At 37.3% G+C, this 17,900-nt stretch overlaps 1 protein-coding gene across 1 annotated transcript in view; it reads right to left on the reverse strand.

Moving 5' to 3' along the window:
• KLHL1 (kelch like family member 1) overlaps positions 1-17,900 on the reverse strand; it is a 431,335-nt gene that overhangs the window by 117,419 nt on the left and 296,016 nt on the right. Inside the window, exon 6 of the mRNA XM_073346360.1 lies at positions 3,363-3,549. Within this exon, the coding sequence (XP_073202461.1) occupies positions 3,363-3,549 (187 nt within the window). The remainder of the gene's footprint in view (positions 1-3,362; positions 3,550-17,900) is intronic.

Here is a 17,900-nt window from a genome sequence, read left to right on the forward strand (position 1 = left end):
CTGAGCCTTAGGCCTGGTGTGGATACAGTGTTCCAGTGACAGATAACACAGAGGGGACAGCAACAGTGAGTCTTCCCATTACTCAGTGAAATCACTAAGAGCTGAAATCACTAAGAACTGAGCTCAGTAGTAAAACCTCAGAACATGGCATTGCACCTAATTGCAATATGGTAAGAGACACAGAATCAGCATCAAAGGTGCCCCATACCCAGCAAATCCTACATCTGTGATTACTAATACCTAGGTGGTCATGGTGCTGTAGAACCAAACTGGACTGGACTTGACCAACGGCACAGCAGAGCAGCAGTGGAGGTGGTGGTGAGAAGAGGCAGTAGTGAGCAGTGGCAGAGGCATCACTTGTCCAACCACCACCAACACCACCACCTGGATGTGGAGCTGGAGGTGAACCTACCTAAATGCACTGCTGGACTCTGGGGCTTTGCTGATCTTGGACAACAAGAGTGAGGTATAGCAGAAGAAAAGGGGAAGTGGCATGTTACAGGGACATTCATCTATTGGACTTTCACACTGCAGGTGGGAAACTAAGGCAAAGGACTGCCAAGATACTGTGGGGAAGGCATGTTACTTATTGTCTCCTTACTTTTGAGTCATTGTCGCTGTTTTCTGAAATTAATGCTGTGCTCCCTCTCCACTTAACAAACCTTTTCTTTTTGTTATATACATACTCAGGATGTGTGAGTGGGGAAGTACTGCCTATTAGAGGCACAGAGAGGAGATATTTACTTTTTCCAGATTTTTGAGTGGGAGCTCAAGCCATTTTTGTTTTGTAATTTTAAGAACAACCCCTAGATACTGAATCTGACTCTTGTTGCTTCTGACAGGGTTACATAAGACTGGAGAAAGGTTACATATGACTAAAATAAACTCAATTGAATTAGAAGCTGTGCAGCTATTTAATAAAACCTGGACACTTCAAGGGTTTTACAAAAAAATTTAAAGTGCTATACAGAATACCAGTAGCCATAATGTGTGATTCATTTTATCATACAGTCCCATGGAAGTGTGACTTATCAGTATGGAAGGAATGGTCTTATTCATATTATATACACTTGTGACTGTGAATGTACATTCCAAAAGTTTAGATGTGAACTGTGAAAGACATATATTTTATCTTTTCTTTATTGGTTGTAAGTCAATACTTTTCATACTAGAACTGACGTTTGAAAATACGATCTTCAGCCTAAAGGCTGGCATGAAAGTGGAGGTGTCAAGGTTCCTTCCCCACTCTGAACTCTAGGGTACAGATGGGGGGACCTGCATGAAAGACCCGCTAAGCTTATTTTTACCAGCTTAGGTTAAAAATTCCCCAAGGTACAAACTATTTCACCTTTTGTCCCTGGACTTTATTGCTGCCACCACCAAACGTCTAACAAAATATAACTGGGAAAGAGCCCACTTGGAAATGTCTTTCCCCCTGAAATCCCCCCAAGCGCTACACCCCCTTTCCTGGGGAAGACTTGATAAAAATCCTCACCAATTTGCATAGGTGAACACAGATCCAAACCATTGGATCTTAAGAACAAGGAAAAAGCAATCAGGTTCTTACAAGAAGAATTTTAATTGAAGAAAAAGTAAAAGAATCACCTCTGTAAAATCAGACTGGTAAATACCTTACAGGGTAATCCGATTCAAAACATAGAGGATCCCTCTAGGCAAAACCTTAAGTTACAAAAAGACACAAAAAACAGAATATATATTCCATTCAGCACAACTTATTTTATCAGCCATTTAAACAAAACAGAATCTAACGCATATCTAGATTGCTTATTAACCCTTTACAGGAGTTCTGACCTGCATTCCTGCTCTGGTCCCGGAAAAAAAAACACACAGATGGAGAGAACCCTTTGTCCACCCCCGCCTCCCAGCTTTGAAAGTATCTAGTCTCCTCATTGGTCATTTTGGTCAGGTGCCAGCGAGGTTATCTTTAGCTTCTTAACCTTTTACAGGTGAAATTGTTTTTCCTCTGGCCAGGAGGGATTTAGAGGGGGTTAGCCTTCCCTCGGGGTTGGGTCTGTGTTCACCTATGCAAATTGGTGAGGATTTTTATCAAGCCTTCCCCAGGAAAGGGGGTGTAGGGCTTGGGGGATTTTTGGGGGAAAGACATTTCCAAGTGGGCTCTTTCCCGGTTACATTTTGTTAGACACTTGGTGGTGGCAGAAATAAAGTCCAGGGACAAAAGGTAAAATGGTTTGTACCTTGGGGAAGTTTTAACCTAAGCTGGTAAAAATAAGCTTAGGGGGGTTTTCATGCAGGTCCCCTCATCTATACCCTACAGTTCAGAGTGGGGAAGGAACCTTGACATGGTGGCAGAGCGGTGGGATTAACTTGAAATCATTTTGAGATCAATTTGAGGTTTTTTTAACCAGAAGCACAGATTTTAAAAAAGGACATTTTTTCCCTTTGGGCTGCTGGAAAGCAGGTTTTAAGTTGAAAGCAGTTAGAGTTTTTTTTGTCTCTGCTTGGGGGCCAAAGCTGGTAAAAAATAAGCTTAGGGGGGTTTTGATGCAGGTCCCCTCATCTGTACCCTAGAGTTCAGAGTGGGGAAGGAACCTTGACAGGAGGATACTGTGGGTTTGTTGTTAGTGAGCCTTTAGAAATGCAAGGAAAGCCTGTCTCATTATAAAGTCTCATTATAAGGCTCTGTAACACCATTTTAGTACAATGATTTCCTTGGTTTCAAAATAATTAAATCGCTTTGATTCCTTTACCAATTTTAAAGGTACAAAAGTAGTATTCTTAAAATGTTCACCACAAAGACTGCTCCAGTTTCCATTGCTTTCTAATTTCTCCACTTTAAATGAAATGATTCCTGGCAAATATAATCCTTATAACTTCAATTTTTTTTTCAATTAACAAGCAATTTAATCGTCATAAAAATGGAGCATTGTAAAAATGGTGATAACATTTTCTTAGCCCCATAAGTGAAAAATAGAAAATAAAGATTTGTAAGTGGTACCTTTTAAAAAGGGAGGAACCCATCTTGACGGTGTTAGGGCAAGAAATTCTCAAGGAATACTCAGTGGAATCCCAAACATCATTTCCCAGACCTTATGTGATATTTATTAGCATAAAGTTAGGTGCATTTCAGGACTCAGTTCTTGGGAATGAGTCATTTTACATCTGTTAGAGAGGGAATATCCCTATCTGATAGTTACATTTTGCCTCTGAAAACTAGTGGAATTTCTATAAGCCAAAAGCCTGCAAAGTTACTTCTCGTTGGATTAGACCCCCAAACCTTTTGAATAGAAAATTATTTCATTATTTGCCATCAGACAAAATATAGTCACAGCTGCAAAGCATAACCTGTTTAAAGAAAAAAGAAACAAACAATAAGCTAATACCTTTGTTGTTGTCCATTCCTCCAACAGCATACAGTGTTCCAACTGTAGATTTTCTAGGTTTAGTCCTTGGACTTTGCATTAGAGTTCTCCTTTCTGGTAAAAGATGGTATTTCATAGCTTCCAGAATTAGCTTCTGACATTCCAAGTCATCCTTAAAAAGTGCATGATTTTCTAGGTCAGCCAATATCTGTGAATGACACAATCATGAATCAATAATGATACAGTATTCCTGGATAAACAGTACTATGCAAAGGGAAAGACACCAGGAAATTAACAATATTGATTACAAAAGTAACACTAAATATATCATCTTGTTGCAGGCAAGATTCTGTCAAGCTTATTCATTTCAAAACCTTTCGTACAAGAAACGGGCAATGCTGTGTGGATCATGAAAACACATTTAGAACAATTACTTCCCCACAGTATATGAAATATGGGAGGTATTTACTATTCAGAATTTTGGGAAACACTTTTGTACACCACAGCATGGTAACTGGATAAATGTTGATTTTTAATGGCTCCCATTATAGGTAAAAAACATTCATATTTAAATGATCACAAATATACTTATTAGTCAGAGTTCTTTGTTAACTTTCTATAGTATTCCACAAAGTGGTTTACAGAGATGTACGCTAATTGTTTTCAGATACATTATTTAGCTATTCATTTGAGAGTTTCTCATGGCTTTTCTGGATTATTTCTGCTTCAGCTGTGTATGTTAGTAGCAATCTGATTTAACACTGCAGACATAGATGAACACTTATGCTGCTTTCTGCTAAATTTACAGTAATAAAATGACTGCATCTCTTGAAACTGGCACAGGAGTTGTAATCAAGATTCATGGGATATGGGTGCCTGATGAACCAGATTGCCCAAATCAGTAAGTAAATTTAAAAAGAAATTATAGTATGGTAGGATCTGTAATTTTTTAGAAGGGGAGACATTGAGTTGAACACTTGAAATATCTGTTGTCTGTTTTAGTTATCTCCGAGGTGTCTTTCACCATGATTATCTCAAAACCAAAAGATGCAGTAGAAGAAGAAAAAATAGTTAATTGAGAATACAAGTAAACACAAGTAAACACAGATAAAATCCAATTACTTGAAAATCTAAACACATAAACCTCTTATTATTGGAGAATAAGACAAAGGAAAATTGATTCCTATAAAAACTCAGATTTAGGGAATAGAAACATAAGCTTAGAAATCTGAAATTTGGATAATCCAGTGTGATGGGGCAAGGCCAGATGGCTATAGAAAAGCAGTGGGAGATAGATATATTAGCTCCAGGCTAAACAAATCCCTGGTACCAGGATAAGTTAAATGGCAGCTGCTCCAGGTCAGTTAAGACACCTGGAGCCAATTAAGAACTTTCCAGAAGGCAGGGAGATTGGTTGATTGGAACACCTGAAGCCAATCAGGGGCTGGCTGAAACTAGTTAAAAACCTCCCAGCTAGTCAGGTGGGTGTGGATGTCAGGAGTTGTGGGAGGAAGTTGTGCTGTTGGAGAGACTGTGCAGTACATACCATATCAGGCATAAGGAAGGAGACCCTGAAGTAAGGTAAAGTGGACCTTGAGGAAGTGGGGGCTGCTGTGGGGAAGTAGCACAGTGAATTGTATGTGTCATGTTTCTAAAAGGTCAGCTACTATAGCTGATACTATTAGGGTCCCTGGGCTGGAGCCCAGAGTAGAGGGTGGGCCTGTGTTCCCCCCTTTGCACCCCCTGATTAATCACTGAGACTGGGAGATAACAGAAACTGCAAGGGAAGATAGTTTCTCCTCACCTCCTTTGCTGGCTTATGAAAATGGCTCAGTAGACTGTGACCCTTTTCCCTAGAGAGAGAAGGGTTATGTGGAGGGTCACAGTGAGCCTCTGAGGCTAGTGGAATCTGTGAGGAAATGTGGGACCCATGGAGACAAAGACAGCTTTGTCACACCAGGTTTACCCTATATTTACTTGGTGTTTGCATATTACTGTTTGTGTGGATGGATTTTGTAGGCACCATTTAGGTACTTATTTCTAAATATCTGAACTAATGTAATTTTACTAAGCAGTTGTACTAAGTGTAAGTTTGGACCGGAGAGCATTAGAAGTGTTGTAACCCTGTACAATTCGTATATGGTGACAGAGAAGGTAACAAACTACTAAATCTTTGGAATTCATTTTATGCTTCCATCTATTGACAATGTCACTCAATGAATGAGAATTAGGAAAGGAAAACCTCACTACATACACACATTACTAATGTATGTTTTATTTTTACATATAGCAAGCTCCTGGAGCTGTATCAAATCACTCCCTTTTGACCCACAAATATCCTGCTTGATATGTAAAAAACTTTTTTTTAAAGTTGAGTATTATATATGTTGTATATCATAGCCACTTTCCTCTTGTCTTCTTTATGCTCTCTCAAAGAGTAACAGAAACATATCAGTATATCAATGTTAAAAGCTAGTAATTTAGGGAGAACAGACTAATAAAATTGGTTAGAAACAATGGATCAAGTATGTAAAAAGAGCTCTGGGTAACAAAAGTATATTGATTTTTAATGGCTCCCATTAAAGAATAGCTCTGGGTAACAAAAGTATTTATGCAAGCGGGAACAGTAAGCTATTCTAAATTCTAAAATAGAAAAGCACTATACAAATGTTTAAACCCCAAATCTGACCTTCCTTTTAAAAAAAAATGCTTTGACATTTTCTGATAAAAGGTGCTATATATACTAGTTACGGAAGTACATAATGTACTAAAGATTCCTAAACCAAGTGCTTATCCTGGTAAGTTTCCCTTAAGACAGTTTTCTTATTCATTTTTTTCCTCTATTCTCTGCTCTTCCTAATCCCATCATTTTACAGGAGGCATACAACGTTTTAAAATACCTTATTCATTGGTGTACTGTCTTATCAAATATTCTAAAAATATGGAGATTTTAATTATTTTGTTTGAAATATACCACTACTTAGAATAATATATTTTACATTTGAAAGTATAGTAAAACACCTGCAACAATAACATTATTAAATACTCAACTGAATTAATATTCTGGGAAGTGAAAATAGAGATGCATAAATGTAGACAAGCTCTCAGTCTCATACATAGTGGGCTTTGTTCTATAACTTTTGAATAGCATTGACAGAGGTCCTGAATCAGAAAAGAACTTAGGTAAATGCTTAAGACCATCCCTATTCTGGAGAGCACTTAAGTACATGTTTAAATTTTAAGCACCTGCTGAAATCTCATTAACTTCAATATGATTTAAGCACTTGCTTTCCTGAATCAGAGCCTCAGTTTGTATCTGAGGAATAATAAGTAAGTTTGAATATGGAAAATGGAAAGGGCAGAATGGAAGGTTGATGACAGGAGATCAATGATATATTTAAGGCCAAGCTATTCAAGGGTTTCATAGTTAAAACATTTATGAATTCTAATGTTAGGGGAGAACATGCAGTGAGCAGTTTTGCTGTAAATTGTGAACATCCTTAAGTTTTCACTCTGGAAGGCCAACTAATAAAGAATTATAATAAGGAATGCTATTTTTAAATAGGAGCGTTTAAATAAGGAGAGAAAATCTGAAAGGAAAATAGGTCAAAAGGCAATTTGGAATAACAAGCACATGCTTTGATACCTGATGCTTCAGAATATCGGTAGTAATGTGCAGAAAAGTACATCTACCAACTTTCAAGAGTCATGGTTCCTCAGTTCAACCATTTTGGTACTATGATCATTATTTATATATTGCAATAGGTGAGCATGGTGCTTTACATGAAGACTATAAATGTTGTCAGATAACAGAGAAAGAGAAACTGGGGATAAATAAAGGTCATCTTGGTCATATGCCAAATAGAGCAGGGTTTTCCTTACAGTATATTATGTGTGGTGTACTCTTTCTAGTCAAAAATAACTCCCTTAGTGTGGCTTTAACCAGCTCTCATGGATATCAGTTTAGTACTAAATACTCTCAGGTATTCATTATTTCCCTGATGTTCAGGACATTTTTCTTTGAGTTTCATCCTGCTACTCTTCAGTTCATCCTCTTGTACCTCCCTACACAATTCCCTTTCCTTCAGGGTATTTACATTCTTCTAATTATTATTATTATTTATTTGTATGGAAGTAGCACCTAGGAGCCCCAGTCATAGATGAGGACCCCAAAGTGCTAGCAGTTCCACAAATACTGAACACTAAGATGATTCACTGATTCCAAGGCCAGAAGGAGATCATTGTGATAATCTAATCCAACCTCCTGTAAAACACAGACCATAGAACTGCCCCAAAATAATTCTCAGAGGAAATCTTTTAGAAGAACATTCAATCTTGATTTAAATGATGTCAGTGATGGAGAATCCACCATGATCATTTGGTAATTTTCCCCCTAAAGGTTAATTACTCTCACGGTTAAAAATGTATGACTTATTTTTCATCTGAATTTGTCTAGCTTCAACATCCAGTCATTGGATTGTGTTATATTTTTCTCTGTTAGATTGAAAATGCCATTATTAAATATGTGTTTCCCAGGTAGATACTTAGACACTGTAATCAAGTCACCCTTTAACCTTCTCTTTGTTAAACTAAATAAATTGAGCTCTTTGAGTCAATCAGAATAAGGCACGTTTTCTAATCCTTTAATCATTGTTGTGGCTCTTCTCTGTACCCTCTCTAATTTATCAACATCCTTTTTGAATCGTGGGCACCAGAACTGAACAGAGTATTCCAGCAATAGTCATACCAGTGCCAAACTCAGAGGTAAAATAACCTCACAAATCCTACTCAAGATCCCATTGTTTATGCATCCCAGGATTGCATTAGTTCTTTTGGCCACAGCATCACAGTGGGGGCTCAGGTTCAGCTGCATATCCGCAATGATCTCCATATGCTCAAATACTTCTAGACAGTTACACTAGCAATTTAATCAAGTAAAACATATTTAGTTCTTCAAGTAACTTTCCATACTGTAAGTCAATTCTGTTAGCCCTTTTGTATTAAATACAATAAAGGAATTAACAAGAGTGCATCTTATAAAGGATTCATTCAGTAGAAGCTATGTACCAAAGTATCCTTTGTATTTTTGCTAAGGATACCTAATATTAGGTACCAAAATCCAGGAGTGATCTGATTTTTGAAAGTGTAGAGTACTCTGAAGCTCTCATTGCTAAACTGGTGGCCCTGTTTAACCTGTCTAAAATACAAGAACAAGGGGGCATTAAATTAATTGAAAGACAGCACATTTAAAACAGATCAGAGGAAATACTGTTTTAATTACACAGTACTGTATTCAGAACAGCTGGACTCAAAACCGAATTTGAAAATTATATAGAAACTGAGGGCCATCTATTATTACATTAGCTAGGGTATTACACGCACACACACCCCTACTATTTCAGGGTGTAAGTCAACTATAAATCGAAGAGGATTAAAAAGAGGTTTCCCTAATAGGCAAGTTATTCCAGAGTTATCCATTATGTGGAGTTTTGTAACTGTAAGAGATGGATGTTGGACTAGATGGATGTTGGTCTCATGCAGTAATGTGTTTTTTTTTTTTATGTTACCGTAGGATTTGATTTTTATAAGTGCTGAACACCACCCACTCCAAATGAAGTGCATGGGTACTATTGGTGCTCATACGTCTGAAATAAAACCATGATGTAAATGAAAAGCAAATTTGGCCTTTAAAGGAATGAATGGTTCTTCTATTCGTTAACTCTAAAGGAGATAATATATTTCTGTAGTATATCAAGTTAGGAGGTTACTGCTTTACAGATTCTGTGCATTTCATTTTGATAAAAATGATGTTGGAGCTTTAAAACCATATAAAACTTTCAGAATGACTCTGTCCTAGACTGTAAACTGCAGTAATTACTCACTAAGACAGCAGTTAAAAAGAAAAATGTCTGCTCTTGCTAAATGCTTTATTATCCAATCAGAACAACTAGACCAAACATTCCCCCCACCCCTTTTCACTTACCAGAAATGAACCACAACAAATTTAAATACCAGCCTATCAACTTTTTCCTCCGTATGAAATCTGAGATAGCTGTATTAGGTTACTTTATTTTTTAATGATTTGTTAAGTTTTACTATAATTCATATCAATTTTTTTCCATTTTAAAAATGATAGACACATCATAACAAATATATCTTGTGCTGGGTAATAGAAAAAAGCATATCACAACTGTATAGGAGTCCAATTTTCAAATCTGGTCACTTAACATAAGATATCAAATTTTACATTTTTGGTGCTAGGATCTGCACTACAAAAACCACCTGGGCACTTAAGTGCTGACTTGAGCATCCCAAATATGGAATTAGCTGTCTTAATATAGAAAAATCTTATTTAGAGGATTTGGTGTATCACTTCTTTCCCCACATGTCTACCTTGTCTTTAGGTATGTTATGTAGATAAAATCCCAACCACAACACTTCCTAAAAATCTGTGAGTCAATCATCTACTTACAGTATTTATCCTCATTGTCATGTTATTTGAGCATCTTAAAAGTTCATATCCGCAATAACTTTAAGAACTATTGGGGTTTGTCCTTTCTCTCTTTCCTCTTGGCTTGTAGTAAGAGGATCATCATCTTCTTTACCATCTATTTTACTTTTTTATTATTATTATTATTATTATTTATTATTTATTATGTATTTATTTCCATGGGATGGACAGAGGAGATACTGCTTTCAAAAAATATATAGTACAAGTGCTTTATCAATATAAAAGCAGACCAAAAGATATTAAAACAACAGAAAGCGAGTAGGTTTTCCAGCATTGCTAATCAGTTGAATGAGTTGGATGAGACAGAGGAGGAGAGAGACCTGGGTGTGTGAGCTGATCACAGGATGACTATGAGGCACCAATGTGATGTGGATATGAAAAAGGCAAATGGGATCCTAGTATGTATTAGACAACACATTTCCAATAGAGAAGTATTGATGCCCATTGTACAAGATATTGGTAAGATCTCATTTGAAATACTGTGTACAATTCTGGTCACCCATGTTCAAAAAACTGGAACAGGTGCAGACAAGAACTACTATGATGATTATGAGAGGGGACTGAAAGAGATCGGCTTGTTTAGTCTTGCAAAAGGAAGGCTGAGAGGAGATATGATTTTTCTCTATAAATACATTAGGAGGAATATACCAGGGAGGGTGAAGAACTATTTTAGCTAAAGGACAATTTTGGCACATGAAACAATAGACATAAACTGGTCATGAATAAATTCAGGTTGGAAATTAGAAGATTTCTAACCATCAGACGTGAGGTTCTGGAACAGCCTACCAATACCAGTTGTGGGGGCAAATGACTTAATTAGTTTTAAGAGAGAGATGGACAAATATATTAGGACAACTGTATGACAGGGTTGCATGTGATGGTGGGGGCAGGACTCCCTTGCTCTGGGACTCACTTGTGGTTTATAAGTAAGCCCCTTCATTTTCAGTTTAAACCAATTTTTACCAAAAAAAATCCAGATTTTACAAAGAATATTCATTTTTTCTGATCATCCTACTTTTGTATCATTCAAATATATAAAAAATGTATTAGGAAAATACAATACAATGTGTGACATTGCACTCCATATCCTTTATGAAAATATGTTTGGAATGTAAATATAATGTAATTGGAATATGTTTTATGCAAAAGTTCTCTTGCAAGGTATTACAAAGCTTATAATCTACTGAGTGTGTTCATCCTATTTGTATGTATCTAAAACTAGAAATATTAAGTTAACTCTGAGGTCCTATTGTAATTATGCAAAGTGTAGGCCATTAATGGTGCTTTAGAATCTTGATGGTACCCACTGACTAGGACAATTAGCTATAGATGGTTTATTTACCTGCAAACCTTCTTGTGGACATTGGGCCAGCCTGTGGGTAATGAAGAATGAGGTCCTACAGTGACATATGACCATGTCATCTGATACTGGAATCTATCTTAAACCTGGTGCTTTTCCATTTAGAGGGAAAGATGGGAACCCAGAGAGACAAAGGATTCCTGCCTTGTGCCAAAGATATAAAAGGGGGTGGAACAGAACAAAGGGGGCTTTCAGTCATGAGAAATCTCCTAGTTATCATCTGAGCTGGAACAAGGACTGTACCAGGGAAAAAGATTGGCCCCAGACTAGGAATGAGTCTAGTCTGTGAAAGAAGCTTATTGGGACATCTCTGAAGGTAAGATTTACCTGTATTCAGTTTCTTAGATTTGTGTGTTTTGTTTTATTTTGCTTGGTAACTTACTTTGTTCTGTCTGTTATTACTTGGAACCACTTAAATACTACTTTTTCTTCTTAATAAAATCACTCTTGTTTATTATTGAACCCAGAGTGAATGATTAATACCTGGGGGAGCAAACAGTTGTGCATATCTCTCTATCAGTGTTATAGAGGGCAGAAGATTTATGAGTTTACCCTGTATAAGCTTTATACAGAGTAAAACAGATTTATTTGGGGTTTGGATCCCATTGGGAGCTGGGTGTCTGGGTGCTGGAGACAGGATATCTGCTGAGTAGTTTTCAGTTAAAGCCTGCAGCTATGGGGATGTGGTTCAGACCCTGCATCTGTGTTGCAGCAGGCTTGCATGTCTGGCTCAACAAGACAGGGTTTTGGAGTCCCAAGCTGACAGGAAAAACTGCCTCAAAGGTAGTTTCAACACATCAGTCCCGGGGGTGTGTGTGTGTGTGTGTGTGTGTGTGTCTCTGTGACCGAAGCCGTCACACTAAGTATGAGATATATGTATTATGATAATACATTAGTCTGTGTGTATATGCAAAGCTGCCTGTTGAAGTAAGGCTATGTATTAGCCTAGAAGACTCACACAATAAATAAACAGGCATGCACAGAAGCTCTGAAGTCTATGCACATCTGAATGTACTGATGAATCTCACACCCACTAAGTATATATTTCAAGCTGTTAGCAGATTACTGTTTAAAGATCTGACACACTAAAATGGGAAGAAAATGAAAATGTGTGTCCGAATATGTTTCAGAACAAAAGGAAGTATTCAAAAATTTAAAAAAGAAACAAAAATGGGAGGAAAGCATGACACTGAGTGTATGCACTGTAAATGGTGTGGCCCAATTATTAAATGTAAATCTTTGTAGGCTAATAGTTCTAAGTGTATAAGAGTAAAATGTTTATTCAAATGAAAAGTTTTATTTGGGGATTACAGCCATATTGTTTACAAAATTGTGTTTTGAGTTCTGTTTTAGTTCCACAGCAAACCACACTGAATTCCATTCACCAGTGCATTAATCTATTGAATACCTTTTTCCCCCTGTCCTTCTTTCCATCAAAATAAACCCCGATATTTAGCCAGAAAAAATATTATTGTTTTTTTTTTACAGACAAATTCCCAGGAACAATTAAATAAAACAAAAACAGAAAATTTATAACTTATGTTCTTTATTCTTGAAGTTTATAACATGTTTTCAGGGTTTCAGCCAGCCACCTGCAGGGATCAGGAAGGGATCCCACCACCCCCAGGGTATTCTGAGGCATTTTTCTTATTTCCTTTCTCTGAAGCATCAGGTATAGCCAGGGCACTGAGATGGCACTGAGCGTTATCTCTCTCAGGTGCTTGGCTGGCTGGTTCTTGCACACACACTCAGGGTATAACTGATCACAATATATGGGCTGGGAAGGAATTACCCCCATGTCAGATTAAGAACATAAGAATGGCCATACTGGGTCAGACCAAATGTCTAGCCCAGTATCCTGTCTTCCAACAGTGGCTAATGCCAGGTGCCCCAGAGGGAATGAAGAGAACAATTAATCACCAGGTGATCCATCCCCTGTTGTCCATTCCCAGCTTCTGGCAAACAGAGGCTAGGAACACCATCCATGTCCATTCTGGCTAATAGCCATTGATGGACCTATCCTCCATGAATTTATCTAGTTCTTTTTTTGAACCTTGTTATATTCTTGGCCTTCACAGCATACTCTGGCAAGGAGTTCCACAGGTTAACTGTGCATTGTGTGAAGAAATACTTCCTTTTGTTTGTTTTAAACTTGCTGCCTATTAATTTCATTTGGTGGCCCCAGTTATTTTGTTATGAGAAGGAGTAAATAACACTTCCTTATTTACTTTCTCCACAATGGTCATGATTTTATAGACCTCTATCATATCCCCCCTTAGTCATCTCTTTTTCAAGCTGAAAAGTCCCAGTCTTATTAATCTCTCCTCATAGGGAAGCTGTTCCATATCCCTAATAATTTGTGTTGCCCTTTTCTGAATCTTTTCCAATTCCAGTATAGATTGGCAGTGACCTGGGGGAAGGGTTCATTTCCCCCATCAGCATGTAGGTGCACATCACTGGCCAGGATTATCTGAATATATATCACTTTATTTTCCCAGCCATTGCAGGAGTCTCGAGTACTGGTGGACCATGGTTTCTCCTATTCTTTGCCTGTGGCAGATAATAGTCCAATCTCCTCTGGTTCTCATATATTTTGGTCTCATTTCCTTTATGGGGTTAGTGTGTGGCTGGTGGGTGGTGTTGTGGGCTTGTGATATAAAAAGGTCACACTAGATCATCTAGTGGTCCCTTCTGGCCTTAAACTTTATGTCTCTATATAAAAAAAATAGCTCATTCTACAATAATTTATCACATTACCAAAATGGTCTATAACTCAACATTCCCTGGGATCTAGAGGTATTCAAGGAAATTTCTTCAAATTAATTGTGCCTGAGACATATTTATGGTCCAGAGCAGAAAATTCCTTATAGATCAAAAGCAAAATTGTAAAAAAATATATATTACTGGTTTTATGGTAAATTAACTGAAATCCAACCAACAAAGTATTATATTGAGGGCCAAGAAACAGATGGGAAAGTAACCCTGTGTGTCCCAATGGTGCATAGCTTTGAAAAACTGAGAGCCACTAAATCATTAGATTAGATCTTTGTGGTCCCTTCTAACATATCATTCTGTGATGAAATAGAGTAACAGAGATCCACAAAATAATCATTCTGACCCACTGACATTGTGTTGTGACAGCTGTCTCTTTAAGATGTTGAATTACTGCGTTTTAACATCATGACATGCTGATATACCACAATATTAAGTCAGGATTTTGTGTTGTGATTAGTCTACAGCTTTCTGTCTCCTGTGTACTATCTCCCCTTTGTTACCTGTTTCTCTCTTCGCCCAAAACTGATTGCTTTGAGAGAATTTTCTCTTCTCTTCGCTTCAAGAACTCCCTTCCTGGCCACTTTTAGGAATGGAAGGTGATCCTGGTTGCTCAGCACTTCTCAAACCATCTATCATGAGACCAGGTAGCATGAGAGGAGATCTCATAAAACTCATATGATCTGCTCATTTAACCACAGGAAGACTGGCAGTAAGAAGATTTGGGTTTGGTTCTGGATTTGACACTGACTCCCAGTATGACCTTGAGTGAGTGACAAACTCTTCATGAGCAAGTTCTTGTTTGCCATTTTTTGGCTTCTGTATTTCCTCATGTCAGTCGAGGGATGAATGCATCTCTCCCGCATTATCAATGAATATTATGAATGAAACTGTGATCACCAAGTTGGCAGTATATTCCTGAGAGAAGGTAATATGGCTTTTCTATTTTTGCATTTAAAAATCTTTGTCTGTCTCTGATTCTATGGATTTCATTTATTTTTGCTTCCTGATTTAGAGCTTGATCCTGTCTTCTGTAAGTCAGATGTGCATACGTAAGTGTGAGTAGTTCATGCAGAAATGCCTTTCTGTGAATCTGAAGAAGGAATCAACTTGTATGTCTACACTACAAATAGCTGCACTGCTGACACTGTACCACACTAGCACATATAGTGTAGACACTCCCACACTGATGGGAGGGGTTTTTCCATCAATGTAATTAATCCACCTCTCTGGGACGGTAGCTGGGCCAATGGAATAATTCTTCTATTGACCTATCTGCATCCATACTGGGGTCAATCTAGTTTTCAAGAATAGAGCAGGCCTAAATTATAAGGCAAAGCCAAAGTAAAAGTTGCAACAATTCATTGGAATCAATCCTAATTCTAGAGCAGTTACTCAAGCACTCCAGCAGGAGTATTGGCATCACCTGGGAGTTGGAGCACACAAGATAAATGTAATGTTCTACCTTCAAAGTGTGGGAAAAACAGATGGAAAATACTGGATTGATGAAGGAGCACATAGCTACATAGGAGGAAATAATAAACCCTATGAACTACATTAACTCATTTATCATGCCATGGTATTTTACTAGTATTTATTTTTATGCTGTTCCCATACTGTAAGAACTCAAAGAATAATGGTGCAACAAAGGAATGGACACAAATATCACCTTTTTTGTTATCTGACCAAACTTTGTAGCAAAATATTTGCAAATGGCAGAAGCATAGAACACATTTTAATAAATTCTTAATGTAAAATGTGTAAAGTACATATATAGTTTAGATACAATGTATTTTAAAGAACAAAACTGAGTATTTTTTCCACTTTACTCTGATAGTTTGCTTGTTTAAAGAACCTAACACTGTTATGGATCATTCTTTATTAGGCCATCTTTTAAAAAAAAACCATTTATTTTAGGTTTATTGTTATAGGTTTTCTCCTAATTGTAATATTCATCTTCTTGTAAAATCCAGTAAATATTTTCCGAGTCAATGTCCTGGCTCCGGCAGTGGTATCTGAAAGGGGAAGAGTAGGTCATAAAAACTACAAAGATGAGCATGCAACGTCCCTTTAGGGCTACACAAATAGCCATTTACTATGTATTAAGCCCAGAGTGACAAGTTGGTTGCTGTTTTTCCCCCTTGCTCCCTGGGAGGATGAATGCTTTTCCTGACATAGCTCACCCTCCTCTGAGCCAGTTCAGCTGTGCTGGCCACTGCACTGAGAGATGGGAAGTGGAGTAAATACTTTACCCAATCTCTATCCCTGACTGCACACTTCCCGTGCACCACTGCAAGTGAAAAAGTTGCAAGTGTTCCCTTTTCTGCCACCCCACTCCTTTCTGCGAGTGCATAGACTGGTTTCTGACTGAGCCCAACATATCCTGATTCTACTAGGTGAAATCTCTTAAGTACAATACTATTAATCACACTACTTAGGAAATGATAAAAAGTACAGTTGAGAAAACAAAATGCATATCAGGCCAATTAGGAATTTATGTTCTCCAAGTTCCAGTATTCTTCCCCTTCCTGTACCTACTTACGTCTCCTCTATGACAACAAGATAGACAGTACACTTCAACTGAATCAGGATGTACTTGATCAGGTAATCCAGTTAATCAGGATGTTTCCTCCGGAAGGAAATTAAGCTCAGTGATACTTAATGGTTAGGGCTTCTGCTTAATTAGGATTCTAATTTATTCACACTGAAATAAGGATTTATGACCTTTGCCACACTCAGAAGCTCATGGTGCTTTGTCTCCTCTCAAGGACCACTGTCAGTACTGCTTAGTAAAGCAAAACTATTTATTGCTTTCCAGACATTACTTACACTTCTCAGATTGGCAGTGTTATGAGATTTCTCAGCTACTTTGTGGCACTGTATTTCTCTATTTCAATTCCTTTCAGATTCAATTTGAGCCAAACCACCAAGCCCTTTCTCAGTTACCGTTCTCAGTTCCCTTTACTGCAACTCTGTAGTGAGTCAGTAGGTTTAATGTGAGTGAGAGAAAGCAATCTGAAAACTTCACTGAAAGTCACTCCAATACTTCTGAAAGTCAAGTCTAGTGGACGACTAGAAGGTAAGAACTCTACTGTTACTACTGTGTGGTTTTAGAAAATCATTTTACATTTTATATCCTAGATGCCTGAAGTTAGCCTGTTAAAGATGTGGCCTGAAATTCATGCCATCGCCTTAGACACCTAAATAGATATTTAGTAGCCTACCTTTAGGAACCTAAGGTTTACATTTTTGGCCTTACTCTCTTTACGGGGCAATCTTAATTCAAAAAAAGTCAGATGTTGTTTTGTCATTGACTTTAATGAGAGCAGGTTTGAGCCCATTATCTTCATTTTTCTTACTCTCAAAATGGGATTATTACTACTTTTCTACTTCCCATGGATATTCTGAGGAATAATTAATGTTTGTTCAGCTCTTTAATTATTACAAGAGATAAATATTACTATTTCAAAAGGGTACCTTCCCAGACCTCATTTTCTCCATATGTTAAAGAGTGATAATGGGATGTAGCTTGCCTTTTAGGTAAATTGAGTTTTCCAAAACAATTTTTTATCTATGAATTTTCACACCTATAACCTCAAAATGTATGTTTAATGACAAATTTAATTTTATTGTGAAATCTTTGAGAAGCGGAATACTGCCTTTTTATATGCTTACAAATATTATCTGCCCTTATGAAAATATTGAAACAAATGATTCAAATTGAAGTTACTATCTGCAGTATGTGCATAGATGAGATTATTTTAAATGCACAGGAAATTAGCACTGTAGTATCAGTTGTATATTTGTAAAGTTGTTAAACTTTTAAAGTCTTCTAACTACTCACAAATCTAGTAAACCCTCATGGGAAAATCAAAGGCAGATATGAATTACAGCAGTACAAAACCCAGTTCAGTTG

The sequence above is a fragment of the Lepidochelys kempii genome, chromosome 1 (assembly GCF_965140285.1).
Source record: "Lepidochelys kempii isolate rLepKem1 chromosome 1, rLepKem1.hap1, whole genome shotgun sequence".
NCBI lineage: Eukaryota > Metazoa > Chordata > Testudines > Cheloniidae > Lepidochelys > Lepidochelys kempii.